The sequence below is a fragment of the Solanum dulcamara genome, chromosome 12 (assembly GCF_947179165.1).
Source record: "Solanum dulcamara chromosome 12, daSolDulc1.2, whole genome shotgun sequence".
NCBI lineage: Eukaryota > Viridiplantae > Streptophyta > Magnoliopsida > Solanales > Solanaceae > Solanum > Solanum dulcamara.
The window spans coordinates 23,680,425-23,700,962 of record NC_077248.1 but is presented as its reverse complement, the minus strand read 5'-3'; the positions used below and the strand labels follow the sequence as shown (position 1 = coordinate 23,700,962).

The 20,538-nt window shown below is 37.2% G+C and overlaps 1 protein-coding gene across 2 annotated transcripts; it reads right to left on the bottom strand.

Annotated features, from left to right (window-relative positions):
- Window positions 1–5,184: 5,184 nt before the first annotated feature.
- On the bottom strand, window positions 5,185–8,209 carry LOC129877635 (uncharacterized). 2 transcript variants are annotated; one of them, XM_055953158.1, is made up of 4 exons: window positions 7,925–8,209; window positions 7,265–7,674; window positions 5,788–5,895; window positions 5,185–5,683 (listed from the first exon to the last, which is right to left on the bottom strand). In XM_055953158.1, exons 2-4 carry the CDS (start codon window positions 7,655–7,657, stop codon window positions 5,375–5,377), a joined length of 810 nt encoding a protein of 269 aa, XP_055809133.1. In that variant the 5' UTR covers window positions 7,658–7,674; window positions 7,925–8,209; the 3' UTR covers window positions 5,185–5,374. The 2 variants fall into 2 exon arrangements, with proteins under 2 accessions (XP_055809133.1, XP_055809134.1); XM_055953159.1 differs by having other exon boundaries at window positions 7,265–7,602; window positions 7,925–8,208.
- Between the last annotated feature and the right edge of the window lie 12,329 nt (window positions 8,210–20,538).

The window sequence follows — 20,538 nt, the reverse complement described above, 5'->3', positions numbered from 1 at the left end:
AGGCTTGGTTTGAGTCCTTGGGAATTCTAATCACCGTGTAACTTTTAGGGCCTAGCTTGGGTCGTGACACCTAGAATTCTAGGAATTTCATGGGTTCTTATTGCAATTAAGTTCTTCTTCATGATTAATCTTCAATTGCACAATTTTAATGTAATTCCATGTTTTCAATCATATTCTCATGAACCCTAATCATACAAGTATTTACATGACTTAGAATTATATTCTTCAGAAGCATGTTTTAGATTATCATGTTTCATAATTTTAAATACTTTTAGATAAAGTATCTTTTAGTTATTATTAGTATTTTATCAATTAAATCATGATTCATGAGCTAATCAATATTTATTAGTTATCATTATTATTTAGTCGTATCAGATTATTAATGTCTTTATTGCATGCTTTCCATGGGAGTTTTACTTAGCACCGAGCGAATTTAGGGATGAAGAGTTTCGATCAGCATCCGTGGACCTTTAGTAGCAATCCCTAAGTCCCATAGCTACATGCCATCATAGGATTTAAGGGGCTTCCTGTCAGTTGAAGTCGCCTTCTTAGTCTTTGCGGACAATAGCTTAGTGGATCCACATTAGCTCAAATTAGCCTTTGTACCTTGACAAAGTATATTGAGCCCTTTTGATGGGGATTATACATCAAACTCCATGCAGTAGATCACATGGTTATATGTCGGTTTTAGTATCCCTACAATCAGTCTTTCAGTTATTAGATGACCATGTACTTGAGCATTTCAGTTCAGTATATCTCAATTTCCTGTTATTTTACTTGGTCAATGTATCGACATGTTTTACAGATTCAACATGTTCAGTTATCATGTTTATTATTTATTTTCTTAAATACTCAATACATTCAAAGTACTAACTGCATATTTTCTGTCTATATTGTGTTATATTATAGGCTATGACACTCAGCATTCAGTAGCTTGCTTGGTAAGTCTTCATCCTTCCAAGGACAACCCTTATGTTTATTTTCAGTCATCTTTCATTTTCAAACAGTTGGAATTACTTAGAGGCTTGTCCTAGCAACTCATATTACTAGATGTTTTTCAAATAGTCAGTTTAGTTTATGATTATATGTAATTAGATATTGTCTATTTTGGTTTTGTTTAATAAACCTATTCCATTATCTTCCGCATTAAGTTATATTCAGTTGTTGATTTATATATCTTAGTGTCATATCAAACCATCAGGTTGGTTTGGATTACTTGTGGCCCTAAGAATCGTATTGCGACTAGGGGTAGTCTCGAGTCGAGATAATCAACTACCTCCAGTTAACGTAGACTTCAACAACACAACTCAACTAACTCTAGCCACAACCTCAACTCACAACAATGAGAACTAAAATGATCTATAATCCTTTATAACATAGGAATAGATCTACAATATGAGAGCACAAGACAGTAAACTCAAATAACCACTAAGGACGTTGTAACACTAAATTAGGTTCCTTGTTGCGTATGAGAGTAGTTCTTTCTTGAAAATGACTTTTTATTTGAATATTCTTGATTGCAAAAACTAGGTTTAATCTTGTCAATATGTTCTTTATATAAGAGAGACAAACAACCAAGTAGCATGCCATTAGTCAAGTACTGCTGCCATTTTCGCGCATTTATTGCAATCCCCACCTACCATTATAGTTTTTACAGCTTCACAACTGCACACCATTGACTAGTCCTGTAAAATGAATTCTGCACACCAGACTCCGTGATCAGATCCCTTTGCTCTATAATTTGTTAATACATCAAAACTCAAAATACAACAATACCTATAGAGTGTTAATGAGTATACAAAAATTAAATATAATGTACATGAATCACTTGAGAAGTTCAAGATAGTGTTTGTGGTCAAGTGTATACACTACAAGAGGGCACTGACTTTCATGATACTTTTTATCATGTGTCTGAGATGACCACTATGTGAACTGTCATTGCACTTGCTGCTCGGTCATGTGTCTGAGATGACCACTATGTGAACTGTCATTGCACTTGCTGCTCGGTCTTAGCCTCTTAGGCAGTACATACTTTGGTTTTTAAATGATGTTCATAATGTTTTCTTGAATGGTAATAGTTACGCGAGTATAAGGTCTGTAGGCTACTTAAATCCCAATATGGCTTAAATAATCTTCCATACAATGAAATTTAAAACTGACACATACCTCATTACGGTCTGGTTTTTGGTAGAGAATATATGATTAATCACTATTTACTAAGATCACTAATGATGAATTTGTGCTCATAGTTTTTTAAGCAGATGACCTACTTTTTTTAGTTAATCATCTAGAGGAATTTCAGAGGGCAAAGTCTACATTACATCACAATTTTAGACCAAAGGATCTTGGAGAATGAATTTGCTAGATCGGGAGAGGGCTTTCTGATGTGACAAAGAAAGTATGCATGCCTAGAAAATGATTTTAAAAATAGGAATCTGAGGATCAAGGGCTAAGGTGACACCAATGGAGAAAAATTCCAAAGGTCACTAGTACAAAATATGACTAGTTTGTGAAGACAAACACTAGTGATCGATCGATGAAGTGTTAGAAGACATGAGTAGCTTTCAAAGATTAATTGAAAAGTGTTTGTATTTTACAAAATCCTTGTTTATTCAGATTTTATTTATAGTTTATTTAGTTTTTATAGATTTAAAATTTGTTGCAAACAAATTGGCACACCCAGTGGGATCAAATTTGTCCTTCATCTCTTCTCTCACAAATCAAATATGCAATCTGAAGACACAAAATCGCAAAGGTGGAAGAATCTCACAAATCAAATATGCAATCTAAAGCCACATAATCCTTCATCAAGTCTACACACCGACAAGCCATGAAGTAGATGGTATTGGTATTTGTTGACATCGAAATTTTGTATGCCTCTACAAAATGAGTCCTATTTCAGTTAAGGTTTCTTTGAGGTACTTTATCCTGAACCTTAATTCATGTCTATATAAATGGTATTATATTCCCTTGAAAAGACATCTTGAATATTCCGCAATTTTATAGAATATTCATAAAGAGATCAAATTCAAATCCCCTAGTTCGAGAAATATGCTACTAACGACCCTCGAATCATGAAAAAATCTTATGAGAAAAGAATCAAGGAAGAAAGAGAATTGTACTACACTATTTATTAATAAAATAATTTTGTTTCTTCAAATTTTATTTATGGTTGATTTATTTTCCATATATTTAAAATTTGTTGCAAACAAATTAAATTTGTTTGCAATAAATTTTAAAGTGATGAAAAATAAATTGCAATTATAAAAAAAATGAAGACACAAAAATATTTCATTGATAAATAGTGTGGGTACAATTTTGTTCTTCCCTTGGTTCTCTATCTAGATTTTCTCTTTGATTTGAGAGCCGTTAGTGATGTATTTTTCGAACTAGAATGATTTGGATTTTGATCTCCATGGTGATTCGAGAGTCAATAATGGCGTATTTTCGAACCAGCTAGGATGATTTAAATTGATCTCCGTGAAAGGATTTGTAGATCTTCTTGAGGTATTTGACTATCAAGAAGAGTTTGACATATTTTGATCACTTTATGAATATTCCATGAATTTTTGAAAATTTTAAGATGCCTTTTCAAGGAAATATAATACCCTTCCTTTATATACATGCATGAATTAGGATTTAGGGTAGAGTTACCCCAAGAAACTCTAACTAAAATAGAACTCGTCTTGCATAGTCGAGCAAAATTTCAATTTCAACCCTCACATTTCGTATTGTAGTGCAATTCTTCAACTAGTTTTTTATTAATGCAAACTCATTACGAGGCTACTTTAAATGTGGTAAAGTATATTAAAAGTCAATCAATTCTAGAACTGTTGATGTCTAGTAAAGGTATATAGAGAAAATAGAAGCATTTTTTGATTAAGACTAGGCTTTGTTTCCTATGTCCATAAAATCAATTTCAGAGTTTTGTATCAATCTGAGAACTTTACTTGTGTCATGAAAAACAAAGAATATTGGAATTAATTGTCACTTTATAAGAGAGAAAATACAAGATTGCATTGATCAAAAGTACCGGGCATATTATATTGCTAGTAAAGAGTAACTAGCTGACATTGTTACTAAGACTTTGGGACATCAACAACATGAAATATTAGTTTCAAGTTGAGAATGAAAAATATTCAAGTGTGATAATGGAGAAATAAAGGTCAAAGGAGGTCGGAACTTACATAGCAAAATGAAGCTGAACATGGGGATTCAAGACTGCATTGAGGTGGAACAAAATCAGACGGAAGAAGAGATTTTTCGGACAGAGTGATGAGAATATCCAGGAAGCTCTTTAAGGAGATTGAAGGGAACCTTTGGTTTCCATTTCTGGGCAATAAAGGGGCGTATGAAGATGGAGAAGTGACATTGCAGCTTCTGGATAGAATTCTATCTGTCCAAATTATATTTGTTGATGGGCCGGTCACTTTTCTTTCTCTAGGATTGCTCCTCCCTTCTTTTTATGCTTTCTTCTTCTGGATTAGTAGCTCTGCCCTTAGTCAACATCATATCTCATCTTAGCACCACATGGTGTTTCTCACTAAACCTATGTATATACTGTTACCCTATTTGAATGTGAAGGCAAAAAAAAATGTATCTTTGTCGAATATGACTAAAGAGATAAAAGGACGGAACTTTATGGATTCTAAAACTCAAAAACATTTGTTGTTTAAAGGATGACATATTTGATGAATTCTTTTTCATATTATGGAGTTGCACCAAAAGGTGGGGGGTTCTAAAACCTTCAAAATTAATCAAAGTTTTGAACTTGTCCATTATAGGTGCTTTACAGCTAGAGAGAGCTAAGAGAAAGGAGGAGTCTAGGAGCTCAAGGACATGAATCCCAACAAGGTGATGATTCATGTGACTCACAAAGGCCAAAAAGAAATATTGTCAAGTCAGCCCACTATACAGATGAAAAGTTTGTCAGTACGTATTCATATTTCTTTGCAGGATCAATTGATGATGAAAGAAACTTCATCATCTTAAGAAGCAATAGGAGTCAGAAAAATATGTTGAGATCTTCATCAAGGAACTTTCTAAAGCACATCGTTTCAAATTCTTACAATAGGAATGCTATATAGTTTATAACAATTGGATCGACTGAAATGGAAACTCTTTGAACCATAGAAATCCACATTCATTTCGATAGAGATAGATCAAAACAAGGAAGCATCAAAATGATAAACAATGAGAAACTTTAAACAACAAAATGTCTTTGAGGGAGATCTGTACAAGCAAAAACAGCCTGGATTCTATGTAGTAATCACCAAGTTATTCAACAGAAGTAGGAAATATATATTGTAGTTACATGGACAAGCACAAAGGAAATCTTATGGTGATTATATAAACAAGAACTCGTTGTGTGGTCCTAAAACAGGTTCTTAAGAGGACTCGCGAGAGAATCACTAACATCTTGAAACAAACCATAGAGGGAGTATTGCCTGAGGTTTTTAACCTCATACCAAGAGTTCAGCACATCTTCATTCTTATCTGTCCCTGAAAAGGCCAATTGTATGCTGACGTTGCAGTCAATGGATCCTCCATTGCCATTGCACTTATTATTGGGGACTGCACAATCAGTTTTGTTGAGGCAAACAAAAGAATCTCCTTTGCACGAATCGCAGCCAAATTTCTTCCAAAACAAGTTTTGGAGGGTGCCCTTTTGAAATTCAAGCACCTAAAATCAAGTCAGAGGACAAAGTTCAATGATGCAAAAAAAAAGAAGCTAATTCTGTAATGTTTGTTGACAGAATCGAGATTTTCATGCTGCATAAGACTTACTAGAGTGAAGCTTGTAATGGTGTGAGTACTGTCTGCCACAAAAGCAGGCAATGATCGAGCAGCATACTTGCGTCCAGAAAAGGCAACCATAGAACCACCAGATTTGCTCTGAGAAGTTTCAACAAATCATTGTATACGATGCACTCTAGACACTAACTATTACTACTGAAAAGCATATAAAGACCAGCATATTTAACAGTGATTGAAGAATATGTTGACAGTTCATTAGTCAAATACTCATAATTTCTTCTTCAATCTCGCTGGTTAGGACCAGCTTACGTGCACCTGGACTAATGCACTGGGGGGGGCGGTCTAGTTCAAAAACACATGTTGAAGTACACATGGGTGATGGGCTCACCCAATTTTGTAGCTCAAGATTTGGCTTAATTGACGGTATTTTATGACAAATATTTCATAACCTTAGGACATGGCCGATTTCCAGTATTCTTATTTTCTGTTTTGTACTTTGATCAATTAAAGCTGGCAGAGTGTGCTTCTAGAGACTATCTATTCCTTCATAGAGTTTCATTATGATTCTTTTAACTGTATCTACCTATTTGTATATGCTACATATGATGTTCCCTTCTGCATTTAATTATTTCAGATAATGAACTTATCTATGGGAAGTATGGTTGCTGACTATTTTTCCTAGTCAAGATAGCACCCATAAGGAGATTGAGAACCCATAATCTGTACTGTACAGCTGAAGTGAAAGTTGACGCTGGCAACTATTTTTAAGAAATTATTTTAAGCTAACAATCAAGGGAAGAATTCATGGTCGCTATGATTGGTGTCTAAGCACAACTTTGTTCAATTTTTTGATGGGAAAAAAAGTTGGACAAAACAGGTTGGTATTCAGCAGGAACCTACAAATTCTACCAAACATGTTTGTTAGACAGTTAGGTAGAAGGTGACAAATTCCTATTATATTAAATTGTTATTTCTTCCTAGACAGTCAAGTAAAATGTATCCAAATGATATTAGTCCTAAAGGAACAAGATTAAACATTTTTAGTTTGCAGAACAGGCAAACTATCAAAAGAGAAAAGAGAAACAAGGTCTGATCTGTTTGTTTTCAATGTAAAAATATGAAAAAAGGTCTAAAAACATGGTCTAATATCTTTTGTTTTCAATGTAAGAATATAAAGACCTAAAGCTAGATGTAATAAACGAGTCAAATTTCTTAATAGATCAATAATCTACTTCCAAAAATATTTGGTATTCCTCACATAATACAAGAATTTTAGATAGGTCATCATTTACATGCTTAACAAAAGACCTACTGAGATGAGCTGTTTGACATTATTCTAAGTCATAACATTTCCTAGAAAATACACTAGACAGTGATAAACATGGTATGATCGAATATATTTACATCTATATGCCAAGATTCTTTGATATTAACGATGAAAACAATTAATTCCACCTCTCATATATAGGAAGGGCAATAAAAGAATTTGGGATGTAAGAGGACATACAGGATTGAAGTTGGTGCTATTGATTGTGAGGAGTGAAATCTCATCCACTTTGGGCCTAAAAACAGCGAGTTCAGCAGAATTTCCAGAAAGGGAGAGGCGACGATCACATGGAGAGAGCTGAGATTCATTGAAGAAGAATGATTCCTTAGAAGAAAAAACAAGGCCAAATGTGAAACCATCCCATCTCTGAACTCTTGTGTCTGAACAAGGATCAAAAACATGATTCGTATCTCCAGCGTGCGCATTGTCCATCACAATCATCATCGACACCAATATCAGCACCACCACGGTTCCCATCCTCACCAAATATTGTGGTCCCCTTTTCCAAGTAAATGTTCCTACTTGTGGTGAACAATTAGAACCATGATTAATCCACAACAAAATGAAAATCATATAGCAACAGTACCATCCTGAGGACATCAAATATTCAAATTTAGGTACTATCAAATCATCATCAACTTATGTTTTAGTCATTCAATTAATCAATAATGCCTTAATATCAGACCCACTGAATTCAATTTCTTTCATGATATTGTTTACATACCCAACCCGATATCACAAAATATAAAAAGAGAAATCCAAAAAATTTATTGCTGATTCTGAATAGGGTCAAAGCAAAGGAATAAATAAGAATCAAACTAACACAAAAAATAAGATTACCCTTATCAGCGCCAGATGTTCTTCAATCCCTTACAAATTTTTATTGAAATTGATCACCTCTTTTATGATGACCGATTCCTTACGTGAAGGGGTCACAATAAGCTATATAAAATAAAAAAAGAATTTATTTTAATTTAATTAATAAGGAAAGGTTTTAGAAATTTGTACTCGAAAATATTAATTTGTCCGTGTGATGGGTTTTCGGGATTCGTACTTGCAAACAAAAGCGCACGAGAGAGCCGGCTAAATTTGGAAGGAAACTATGGGTCATGTGGAAGTGGATCTTGTCTTAGAAACGGTTATGGAGGTTGGCGTAGCGTTTCAAACACGACAACCACTTATTTTTTGCTTCCGGAAATTTATTTTTACTTAAATACACAATTAATTTTATCATATTCTTTAAAAAAAATTATCATTTGAAAAAAATTACAAAAAATTCTACTATCTGTTATTCTCGGATACATTACTTTACACGGTATATCAATCACATACATTATATTGCGTAATGTATTGGAATGTCGGATACATCACTTTACGTGATTTATTGGGACGTACATGATGTACCCGAATTTCACCAAATTTAAGAGATTTTTATAATTTTTAAAAAAATACAAATAGAATGTAATTAGCTTTAACACCCGTGATGCAAGAAATTACACAAGGTATCTCCTAAATGTTGTGATTTTGATTTTTTGTGTCCCCTTAATAAAAGTTGACCTACCGTCTACTTTAATTAGAGTAAAAGTATATTTTTGTCCCTTTACGCCTCAAATATTTTTAAACAACTTGCCTCTCAATTTTTTTTTTATAATTTTCTTCATTTTTCTTTTTTTTTCTCTTTCTCTTATTTGTTGTTTTTTTCTTTAAAAACTTTTTTTTCTTTTCTTTTCTTTTCTTTTTCTTTTTCTTTTTTCTCAACTTCTGTTTTATCATCTGTTTTTCATTTTCTCTTTCTTTATTATTCTTTCATTTATTATTTTTTCTTCTCTCTATTTTTTTAAAAGAAATTATTCTCTTTTCTTTTCTTTTTGTCCTAGTGGCTTAACTTCTTGTTTGAAAATTCTTGGGCTAATAAATCTTACCTTTAAGACAATAGTTATAAAATATCCCATAAATCAAGACTTCTTGCCCATTGACCCTATCTTATTCTTTGGAAGTCTTTTGGATAAGTTTTGCCTAGAAGACAAAAATAATGGAGTATATGACAAAATAACATACAACACGATAGTGTCAAGTATTGCCCATGCGATTTGACTTATTCTTGGGAAGACCTGGAGCTAAGTCTTGTCTCTAAGACAAGAATAATAGAGCATCTGAAAAATTAAGACACAATATGGTAGTGTCAAGTCTTGCCATGGAGCATAACTGATTATTTTGAAGTTCTTGATCTAAGTCATGCCTCTAAGGCAAGAGTTATAAAGCATATCATAAGTTAAACATAGTGAAATAGTCTAAATTGTTGCCTATGAGGCATATATCTATGTTTTAAATCATCGAGTTACGTTTTACTTCTAAGGTTGTCACGATCCAAGCTAGGCCCTAGATGTGACACGTCGATTAGAATCCTGAGGGACTCCAACCAAGCCTTTGAAATCATGAGTAAGCCTGTCAAATGGGCCAGTGGGCCCGGGGGCCATCCCATTAACATAGGCCCATTAAGGGCCCGACACCGGTTAGCCCGACACCTGTAGCCGACCCATGTTTTTAATGTAGTGGGCCTGTCCGATCCTATTTTTAGACTGACCCGATAAGATCGGCGGTAAGGGACCGGTAGCCGGCCCACCGGCCCACCGGCCCTATTTTAAAAAAATAATAATTTCAGATTATATCCGTTTGACGACTTTTCAAAAAGTGGTCGTTTGTCTCAATGGCCACTTTCTGAAAAGTGGCCAAAATTGTCATTTTAAAACAAAAAAGAAAATTATTAATCAATTTTTTTTATATAAATACCTACAATATTTAATTATTGTTTTTCACCAACAATCATCTAATTCGCTCAATTCTCTCTCAATTTCTCAATTCTCTCTTAAATTGATATCACTCTTTAATTATTTTTTCAATTAACAACGTCAAGTGAAACTTTTCAACTTTCAAGTATTCAACATTTTATGAATTTTATGATTCTTTGTTTGATTCTGGCAATTTTGTATAATTGTTCCTTCTCTTGCTTTTATTTAGTAAATTAATCCTAGTGTATTTAAATATTTAAATTTTGTGTTTATAATTTTTATTAGTTTAATTTGCATAATGGATAGATTAAAAAATATAGGTAAAAGTATTAAAAAATTGTGCTCCGACGGAGGTAGTGGTAGTAAGAAAAAAAAGTGCTTTCGATAGAGGTAGTACAAGTAGAAATTATTCTCATATGCCTGAAGCACCACCTAGTAAATTTGGAGAAATAGGTGTAGGTGCACATGATATGAATGAAAATGAATATAAAAAAACTTACGGTATAGAAGAACCAAATAAATTGGAAGTAGAAATAGAATAACATAATAATGATGTTGAGAATGTTACACCAACTAGTCCTGATGTAGATATAGTTAATGTTCAATCTAGAACTGCTAATCTTCATCCACGACCTGTTGTAACACCTCGAAAATTTCTATGCCAAGACCCGAATCATTCTTCGAAGGAGAATAGGCTTGAACGGATCGAATCCCAATTTTACATATGAGTTAGGATCAATTTCTAAGTATTTGAAGTATATTATATGTGTTTTAGGGTCATAAGGAATCTATAACACCAAGCCAAGTCTAAAGAATTTCCATCGGCTAAATTTTCGTATGAGTTCGAAATAGGGTCAACTTCAAATGCACATATCTCCTATTATATAAGGAATTAGGTATTCTATGATATATCCAATTAAAGGTCTTTGAGTCCTCTTTCCAACACCACCAAGTTCGCCTCATTCTGAGTTCAGAGTCAAAAGTTATGATCATTTTACCAAAGACTACCGCTGCAGCAATTTTTGGGCTTGGCGCGGCGTGCCAGCAGAGCACCCGAAACTAGCTGCAGTAGTTTGGACTATGGTGTGGCGCGCCATTATCGTACCTGCAGGGTTTTGAGCCCGTTTTCCAGATTTTTTTTATGAAGGGCATCTTGGACAATTACCTAATAACATATATACAAACTTGGAAGCCTTTGGGATCATTTTTGCTATGTTTTGCCTCCCCAAAATCCTAAACTTCATCCTCTTCTCTCTCAAATCATCTCTAACATATTTTCTTTCAAACTCAAGGATTTAAGCTTCCTAATTGAAGGCCAAACATCAACACTTCTCCAATTCCTCTTCAAGTTCCTCACTAAGGTAGGTATGTGGATTTTCATCCATGGGTTTTTCCACCCAGGGAGCCCAAATATTTTCTCAACTTAGCTTTAAAATTTTAAATGATGAAATTCTATGGGCTTTTACATGATGGTTCTAAATGCATAGATTATGGTATATTTTAAGTTTATTTACTCCTATTGATATATATGTATATTGACTCTCAATTTCAAGTAATGAGTTTTTATGGATTTTCATACTACGATTCCAAATGCATAGATTCTTGAATATTTGAAGTTTATTTACCTATATTGACTCTTATTTATATGAAATGGATGATTTATCAAAGTTCTTATATGAAGGCATGAAAGGTAGTTTGAAAGTGTATATGGTGGGTTTTTTAAAGATGTTTCATATGATGCATTTCCATCACTCTCATGCATTAAATATCTTTGAAAGTTATACGAAATGAACCTACCTAGTTTTCTTATGTTGAAATGAAGTTGAATTGAAAGTTTTGACTCTAAATGGAAGTTTATGAAGCAAATACCTATATTTAAGGGAGTCTTGTGAAATGATTGAATGATGATGAAATGGCTTTTAGCCAAAGAAAGGATTCAATGTGAAAGGACAATCCTCACGTTGAATCAAATAAAATGTTTAAGGTTATGATATGACATGTATGACATCCCTATATGCCGTCAATGCTTTTGAACATTTTTCAAAAAAAAGGGCAGGTCCGATTATCATGGTACCCTGAATACCATCACTGATTGTAGACCTAATTTTCTTATAAATCAAGGTTCATTAGTAGGATGGTAAATAGGGCATGGCATCCATGATGATATTATAAACCAAAGGTTTTAATGAGTTATTCTACCGAATGTGATGTTTGAATTCTCAAGCTTTATGATATGACTATTTTTGAAGTATTATACTATTTTGTGGGATTTGACTTAGCACCGAATGTAGCATGTAGATGAAAACTTGACCGAATGGGTCCTTAAGTAAGTCTCATGTTGCATTAACTATGTGCTACCATAGGAGCCCTTGTCGGCTAGGCCTTTGTAGACACCAAATGTTAAATAATTGAATGTAAACTGAATGGAGTTCTACCCGGCAAGTAGCCTCCCCGTGCCAATGTAAGGGGTTATGTTGGATTCCATGCAATAGCTCGCATGGTTTTAAATGTCGGTTATAGTCATCTTCCCACATATGTATGATTTAAATGCTATCTACTTGACTACTCATGCATGCATTCACTCAGGTATTTTACCTTGTGGAATGTCTTAATGTTTTATCATGTTGCATTCCTACATACTTGGTCCATTCAAAGTACTAATGCACCAAGTATGTAGGCAAAAGAGTATGCATAAGTCTATATGATTTAGACGGGACCAATCACATACAATTCAACTCAATCTAACTCAGAATACTAGCAAGGCCTATTTGGGAGTTTCTCTTACCCGACAACCATCACTTATAAGCCAGTGAAAGTACAACAAACCGACGTTGTTGCCGCGTCCGTTCATACTTTGCCAGGGTATGAACGAATCAACCAATCATGGATCCAATCCAATCAAGTCCTATAATGTCAGGACAAACATCTCGGGGAAACATCCGACTTTAACGGTTCAATCCCCCCTACGTTTGGCGACGTAGTTATTGGGTTCGAGTATGGACTATACTCTTGCCCAATTCGGTGCTCGATACTCCTTCCAAGACTCAATGCTCATAAAACTCCATCAAATCAACTCAATCAAATCACATCGACAAGTCTCATTACAACCTTGTCAACTCATCAACTCTATCATGATCAAATCTCTATCAATCATACTATCCGATCAATCTCAATCATATCTTTCAAAAGAAATTTAAAAGCACATTTATAGCAACATATAGACATAACCAATCATTTACTCCATCCATTTGAGAAATCCTTGAGACTCATCACAACTTCAAGAGTTTAAATCACACTTTAAAATAGGCAACACTTCTTAAGAAAATAACATTTTTTATCATAATCCACATAGTTAAGAAGATCAATAAACATATTTTTTAACAACTCATTTCCATCAACTCATACTCACATAAGGTCTCATTTTAGGAACTTCCTAGCTCAACAACATCAACACATATAGAATCAATTAAATTGGGGACAAAACTCATTCAACCATAAACCATACCAAGAAACTCCATTTTCATGGACATCTAACCTCAAAGCAAGAGTAGGGCACATGGGTGGACTCAACCCATATTTTGGATAGACTTACATACCTTAGAATAGACTCTTGAATAAACCTTATCATTGGGTCTTCAATGGAAAGCTTGAAGTCTTGAAGCTCTTGGAACTCTTCTTGTTGGAAATAGAGAAGAAGAAGAAGAAGAGAGAGGGAGAGATTTCTAGGGCTTTTCTAGAGAGAGAGTGGGGGCTGAAAATATGTCCCCAAATTGGCCAAGGATGATACATATATAACTTGGGTAAGTTCCCAAATTACCCCTCCTCAAAAGTTCTGAAAATAGGTGCATCGCGCCATTGCAGCGCCAGGCTGATTACGCCTAAAACCTGCACACCTCGTAGTGGCGCGCCACGTCAGAGACCAAACTACTGAGGCATGTTTCTTGCGTGATAGTGGTACGTCGCGCCACTGCGGCGCCAAGCCCAGTTTTCCAGCAATTGCAACCCAGGCCTGAAAATCTCTACTGAGCTAGTTCATCTTAGGATCGTCATATCTTTTGACTCCGAACTCCAAAAATTACATTCTTGGTGGCGTTGGAAAGAAGACTCGATGACCTTTAATTTGATGGGTCGTGGGACACCTATATTGTTGTCTTTCAAAAGATAGGATCATTAGAAGTCGACCCCTCATATAAACTCATCCTAAAATTTAGCCACGATGAATCTTTTGGACTTAGCTTGGTCCTAGGGGTCCTTCGTGACCCCACATCACCTCTAGCACTTCTTAATTTCTCAAGGACTCGTCTTAAATCCTGCAAATGCTTCACAATACTCGAGTTTGACCCTACCCGAATACAAGAAGGGTCCGAATCTTAGGAAAAAAATTTGAGGGGTGTTACATTATCTCCCTCTTAGGATCATTCATCCTTGAATGACGAGTAACCAAGAATGGACTCAGGGCGCAAATCACAATCAAGAATTCAGTCATTCAATTAATCAAATTCTTAAACAATTATCAATCAAGACTCAAAATGCACAAATGAATTCAAGTCAAGGAAATGGTCATTACCTTCAACATTCTTATCGGTAGGCACGAATAGATGTGGATATTTAGATTTCATGGATTCCTCCGCTTCCCATATGGATTCCTCAACAAATTGGTTCCTCCATAGGACTTTGACTGAGGCAACCTCTTTGTTCCTCAACTTGCAAATTTGGCGATCAAGAATTTGGATCGGAACCTCTTTATAAGACAAGCTATCCTTAATTCCAATGCTATCAATGGAGACTACCAACGAGGGATCGCCCAAGTACTTCTTCAACATCAAAACATGGAACACCGGATGAATAGAGGCTAGCTCTGAAGGTAACTCCAACTCATAGGCAACACTTTCAATCTGCCTCGAAATTTGGTAAGGACCAATATATCGAGGACTGAGCTTCTCTTTCCTTCCAAACCTCATAACACCCTTCATGGGTAAAACTTTCAAATACACTCAATCACCCACCTCAAACTCCAAGTCTCTCCTCCTCACATCGGTGTAAGATTTTTGGCGGCTTTGGGCTGTCTTTAGCCTATCTTGGATAACTCTCACCTTCTCCATGGCTTGGTGAACAAAGTCAGGCCCAATCAACTCAATCTCACCAACTTCAAACCACCCAATGGACGATCTACACCTCCTCCCATACAAAGCTTCATACGGAGCCATTTGGATGCTTGCATGATAGCTATTATTGTACACAAACTCTATGAGAAGTAAGTGGTCATCCCAATTTCCCTTGAAGTCAAGCACATATGCCATCAACATATCTTCCAATGTCTGGATGATGCGCTCTACCTGGCCATCTGTTTGGGGATGGAAGGCTGTACTCAGGTTCACCCTCGAACCCAGTCCCTTCTGAAAGGATTTTCAAAATTGGGAAGTGAATTGAGCTCCTCTGTCTGAGATGATAGACAAAGGGACCCCATGCAACCTGATGATCTCCTGAATGTACAACTTTGCATAATATTCTGCGGTGTCTGTAGTCTTAACCGCCAAGAAGTGAGCTGATTTCGTCATTCTATCCACAATCACCCAAATGGAATCATGTTGCTTTCGGGACTTCGACAAGCCTGCAATAAAGTCCATGTTGATCATCTCCCACTTCCATTCTGGAATTTCTATGTTTTGGGCTAAACCACATGGCCTTTGATGCTCAACCTTCACCTGTTGGCAATTCGGGCACTTGGAAACAAATTCCGTAATATCCCTCTTCATCCCACTCCACCAATAGATTTCCCTCAAGTCATGGTACATTTTTGTGGAGCCTGGATGAATAGAGTATCTGGAACTATGCGCTTCGGCCATAATCCTCTCTCGAACATCATCGACATCAGGTACACACAATCTACTTTGGTACCTCAACACACCATCTCCCCCTTTGGTGAAAACCATCACCCCTTGCTTGTGAACAACTTCTTTCAACCGGAGGAGGATGGGATCCTAATCTTGTTTCTCCTTTACCTCTGCTACAAGTGAGGACGTAGCCCCATCTTGAATGTTTACTCCACCTTCATTATTCTCTTCGAGTCGAACTCCCAATCGGGCTAATCGATGTACCTCCTTCGCCAATTCCCTCCTTCCCTCCTCCACATGGGCAGTGCTACCCATAGACAATATGCTAAGAGCATCAGCAACAATATTAGCTTTACCTGGATGGTAGAGGATGCTCATATCGTAGTCCTTGAGTAGCTCGAGCCATCTACTTTGCCTCAGGTTGAGTTCTTTCTGGATGAAGACATATTGTAAGCTCTTGTGATCGGTGAATACGTCAACATGCACTCTATACAAGTAGTGGCGCCAGATTTTAAGCGCAAACACCACAGCTGCCAGCTCGAGGTCATGAGTTGGGTCGTTCCTCTCATGGACCTTAAGTTGTCTTGAAGAATAGGCTATCACCTTCCCCTTTGCATCAACACACAACCCAAACCATTTCTGGATGCATCACAGTAGACCACAAAGCCCTCTGTTCCATCGGGCAAGGTCAGGATAGGAGTAGTGGTTAGCTTGGTCTTCAATTTCTGAAAACTCTCCTCACAAGCATCGGACCATTGGAACTTAGCCTTCTTTTGAGTCAACTTAGTCAATGGTGATGATATGGATTAGAATCCCTCTACAAATCTTCGATAATAGCCAGCCAAACCCAAGAAGCTTCTTATCTCTGTCGGGGATGTGGGTCTGGGCCAATTCTTCACCGCTTCAATCTTCTGAGCGTCAACCTGAATACCATCTCCAGATACAATGTGGCCTAGGAAGGCCACTAATGCAAGCCAAAATTCACATTTGGAGAACTTTGCATACAATACCTGGTCCCTCAAAGTTTGTAAAACGACTCTAAGATGATAGGCGTGCTCCTTTTTATTCTTGGAGTAGACTAGAATATCATCTATGAATACAATCACAAACATATCAAGATATGGTTTAAACACTCGGTTCATGAGATCCATAAAAGCTGCGGGGACATTTGTCAATCCAAAGGACATGACCAAAAATTCAAAGTGGCCATAACGAGTCTGGAAAGCAGTCTTCGGAATATCACATTCTCTCACCTTCAACTGTGGTAGCCGGATCTCAAGTCTATCTTTGAGAAACACGTGGCACCTTGAAGTTGATCAAATAAATCATCTATTCTAGGGAGAGGGTATTTGTTCTTTACGATGACCTTGTTTAGCTGCTTGTAGTCAATACACATTCTAAGGGACCCATCCTTCTTTCGCACGAATAGGACCGGAGAACCCCATGGTGAGACACTCGGCCTAATGAATCCCTTATATAACAAGTCCTTCAACTGTTCTTTCAACTCCTTCAACTTGGATGGAGCCATTCTATATGGAGGGATTGAGATAGGCTGGGTGTCAGGAAGAATATCAATCCCAAAGTCGATCTCCCTATCAGGAGGGACTCCAGGCAGATCCTCGGGAAAGACGTCGGGAAACTCATTGACAATCGGGACCGACTCGAGAGATGGAGAGTCAACATTGCCATCTTTCACTCGGATAATGTGATAGATACACCCTTTTGAGATTAGCTTCATGTCCCTAAGGTAAGAAATAAACTTACCCTTAGGCATAACGGGACTACCCCTCCACTCTATGAAAGCTTCGTTCGGGAATTTGAACTTAACCACCCGAGTCCTATAATCAATAGAGGCATAACAGACATAAAGTCAGTCCATGTCAAGGATCATATCGATATCAACCATGTCCAACTCAACCAAGTCAGCCAAGGTATCCCTGTGATGAATTGACACAGTGCAATCTCTATAGACTCTCTCAGCTAAGACAGAACCACCCACAGAAGTGGTTACACTGAAAGGCTCAAGAAGACATTTAGGAATTTTATTGAATTTACTATCCACGTAAGGAGTTATAAAGGATAGGGTGGCACCCGGATCCATCAATACATAACAATCAAGAGAAGAGACTCAAATCATACCCGTTACGACATTTGGAGAGTCCTCTTGATCTTGAGGACTACCCATGGCATATAAACAGTTCGTACCTCCCCTCATGCCTGAAGTAGTGCCCCTATTCTTACCCCTAGTCGGTGGTGCGGTAGTACAGAACTGGGCTCTGTTCCCCCATGTTGGACACTCCTTCTGAAAATGGTCTATTTGGCCGCATTTATAACAACCCATCTTTCCCGCTCTGCACTCTCCCAAGTAAAACTTACCACACTTGACGCATGGTGGCTTCCTTTGTGAACCTTGACCCATGCTAGCTTGTGATTGAGAACCCTGGGGTCTAAAATTCTGGCGACTCTGACCCTGCCGATCGTACCTATTCTACGGCATAGGTGCACTGGCGGTAGATGAGGCATAGTTGGAAGGCCTCTTCTGGAAGAAAGACATGTTGCCCTTGTTTTGCCTCTGTTCACTCTCATGGCCTGCTGATTTTACCTTCTTGCTTAGGTTCTCTTCTCTGTCTCTTCTTTTCTCATCCTCTACCTATTGAGCATACACCATTAATATGGAAATATCCATATCCGAGATCAACAATGCTGCTTTGCACTTCTTTTTCACATGCCTCCCTAATCCGGAGATGAACTTCCTCATTTTTGACCTCATATCTGGGATCATTTCTGGAGCATACCTGGATAGCTGGATGAACTTCAGGCCATACTCCTTAACAGTCATACCTTCCTGTCTCAGATTCACAAATTCCTCCACTTTCGCTTCCCTCAATTCTCGAGGAAAGAAGTGGTCAAGAAAGGCTCCCTCAAATTCATCCCACCTAGCAGGTTCAGCATCGTCACCCCTACCTTGCTCCCATTAGTTATACCAGATGTTTGCCACATCCTTGAGTTGATAAGACACCAACTCAACCCCCTCAATTTCTGTAGTATGCATAGCTTTCAAAAAATTTCACATCTCATCAATAAAATTTTGGGGGTCCTCATCAACCTTCGAACCCGTGAATGCTGGCGGATTCATTCTCAGAAAGTCTCGAATTCTGGCGGCAGTAGACGGCTCTTGGGAACTAGATCTAAGAGTCGGCGAACTCTGGTTACCATTTCGGGCAGCCATTAATTGAGTGAGCATTGTAATCGCCTCTCTAAATTCTGCCTCTGATGTGGGTGCAAGTGGAGTAGCAGGCACTTGGGGCGCCTCCGTATACCTCGCAGGTCGGCCTCTAGCCCTTGCCGGGCGTACCTCAGATTGGAGCATCTCTGCATTATCGATATTTCTCTGGCTAACAGTATGTTTTGGAGGCATTATCTGTAACGTATAAATGCATGAATTAGAAGGGAAGTTTCATAGAGTTTAACTCCATCGCATGAATTTAGAGTATGAAAGAAATGAAATAATTTCTAATGTCTTATAGCCTCCTGCTTATAAGTGTGGTTCACAACACGCCCATAAAGAAGACTCTACTACACACGGCTTCATAGACTCCCTAGAACTCTTGAACTCTAGGCTCTGATACCATGTTTGTCACGTCCTAGGAAGGTACCCTAGGCGTGGCCGGCACTCGAAGGCCATTTCTGACCTCCGAGCGAACCACCTAGTCCAGTCACACATTCATTCAATCATGTTCTCTTAGCAGAAAACTCAATTAATGAAATACTGTTCATATATATATGGGGGCCGAAGGCCAAGCATTTTCAACCCAACAAAACAATATAATAAGGCTCCTCAAAATAATAGTTCAACCTCCCCACACTCCAATCTATGAAGCCTCTACCAAATTCTAAGAGGTGCCAATGACAAGTCCATGGCTACCAATAATCAAAATAAAGGAAACGACAACACACTATACAAGAAAGATCAACATCCTTCGAAAACTAGGAGGACTCACCAACTAGTTGGGAGTGTATGTGGATCTTCAACGGAGTGCCGGTTGATGATCCCTAGTACCTGTCTCTGCATCATGAAATGATGCAGGCCAAATGGCGTCAGTACATGGAATGTACGAGTATGTAAAATGGCCAAATGCAACAAACATCAAGGAAGAATCAATCAACTCGGAATCCCAACTCAAAAAGGATAACAACTCAATCACATGTCCTAAGTATAAACAAGGATATGATTTAGACGGGACCAATCACATACAATTCAACTCAATCTAACTCAGAATACTAGCAAGGCCTATTTGGGAGTTTCTCTTACCCGACAACCATCACTTATGAGCCAGTGAAAGTACAATAAACCGATGTTGTTGCCGCGTCCGTTCATACTTTGCCAGGGTATGAATGAATCAACCAATCATGGATCCAATCCAACCAAGTCCTATAATGTCAGGACAAACATCTTGGGGAAACATCCGACTTTAACGGTTCAATCCCCCCTACGTTTGGCGACGTAGTTATTGGGTTCGAGTATGGACTATACTCTTGCCCAATTTGGTGCTCGATACTCCTCCCAAGACTCAATGCTCATAAAACTCCATCAAATCAACTCAATCAAATCACATCAACAAGTCTCATTACAACTTTGTCAACTCATCAACTCTAATATGATCAAATCTCTCTCAATCATACTATCCGATCAATCTCAATCATATCTTTCAAAAGAAATTTAAAAAAATATTTATAGCAACATATAGACATAACCAATCATTTACTCCATCCATTTGAGAAATCCTTGAGACTCATCACAACTTCAAGACTTTAAATCACACTTTAAAAT

What these genes read in the sequence shown, in the direction of transcription:
- LOC129877635 (XM_055953158.1), bottom strand. Translation starts at nt 7,657, where the DNA reads ATGATTTTCATTTTGTTGTGGATTAATCATGGTTCTAATTGTTCACCA. An exon ending in ATAGCACCAACTTCAATCCT is followed by an intron (nt 5,896 to 7,264) that starts GTATGTCCTCTT and finishes GAAACTTCTCAG; the next exon opens with AGCAAATCTGGTGGTTCTAT. An exon ending in CCATTACAAGCTTCACTCTA is followed by an intron (nt 5,684 to 5,787) that starts GTAAGTCTTATG and finishes ACTTGATTTTAG; the next exon opens with GTGCTTGAATTTCAAAAGGG.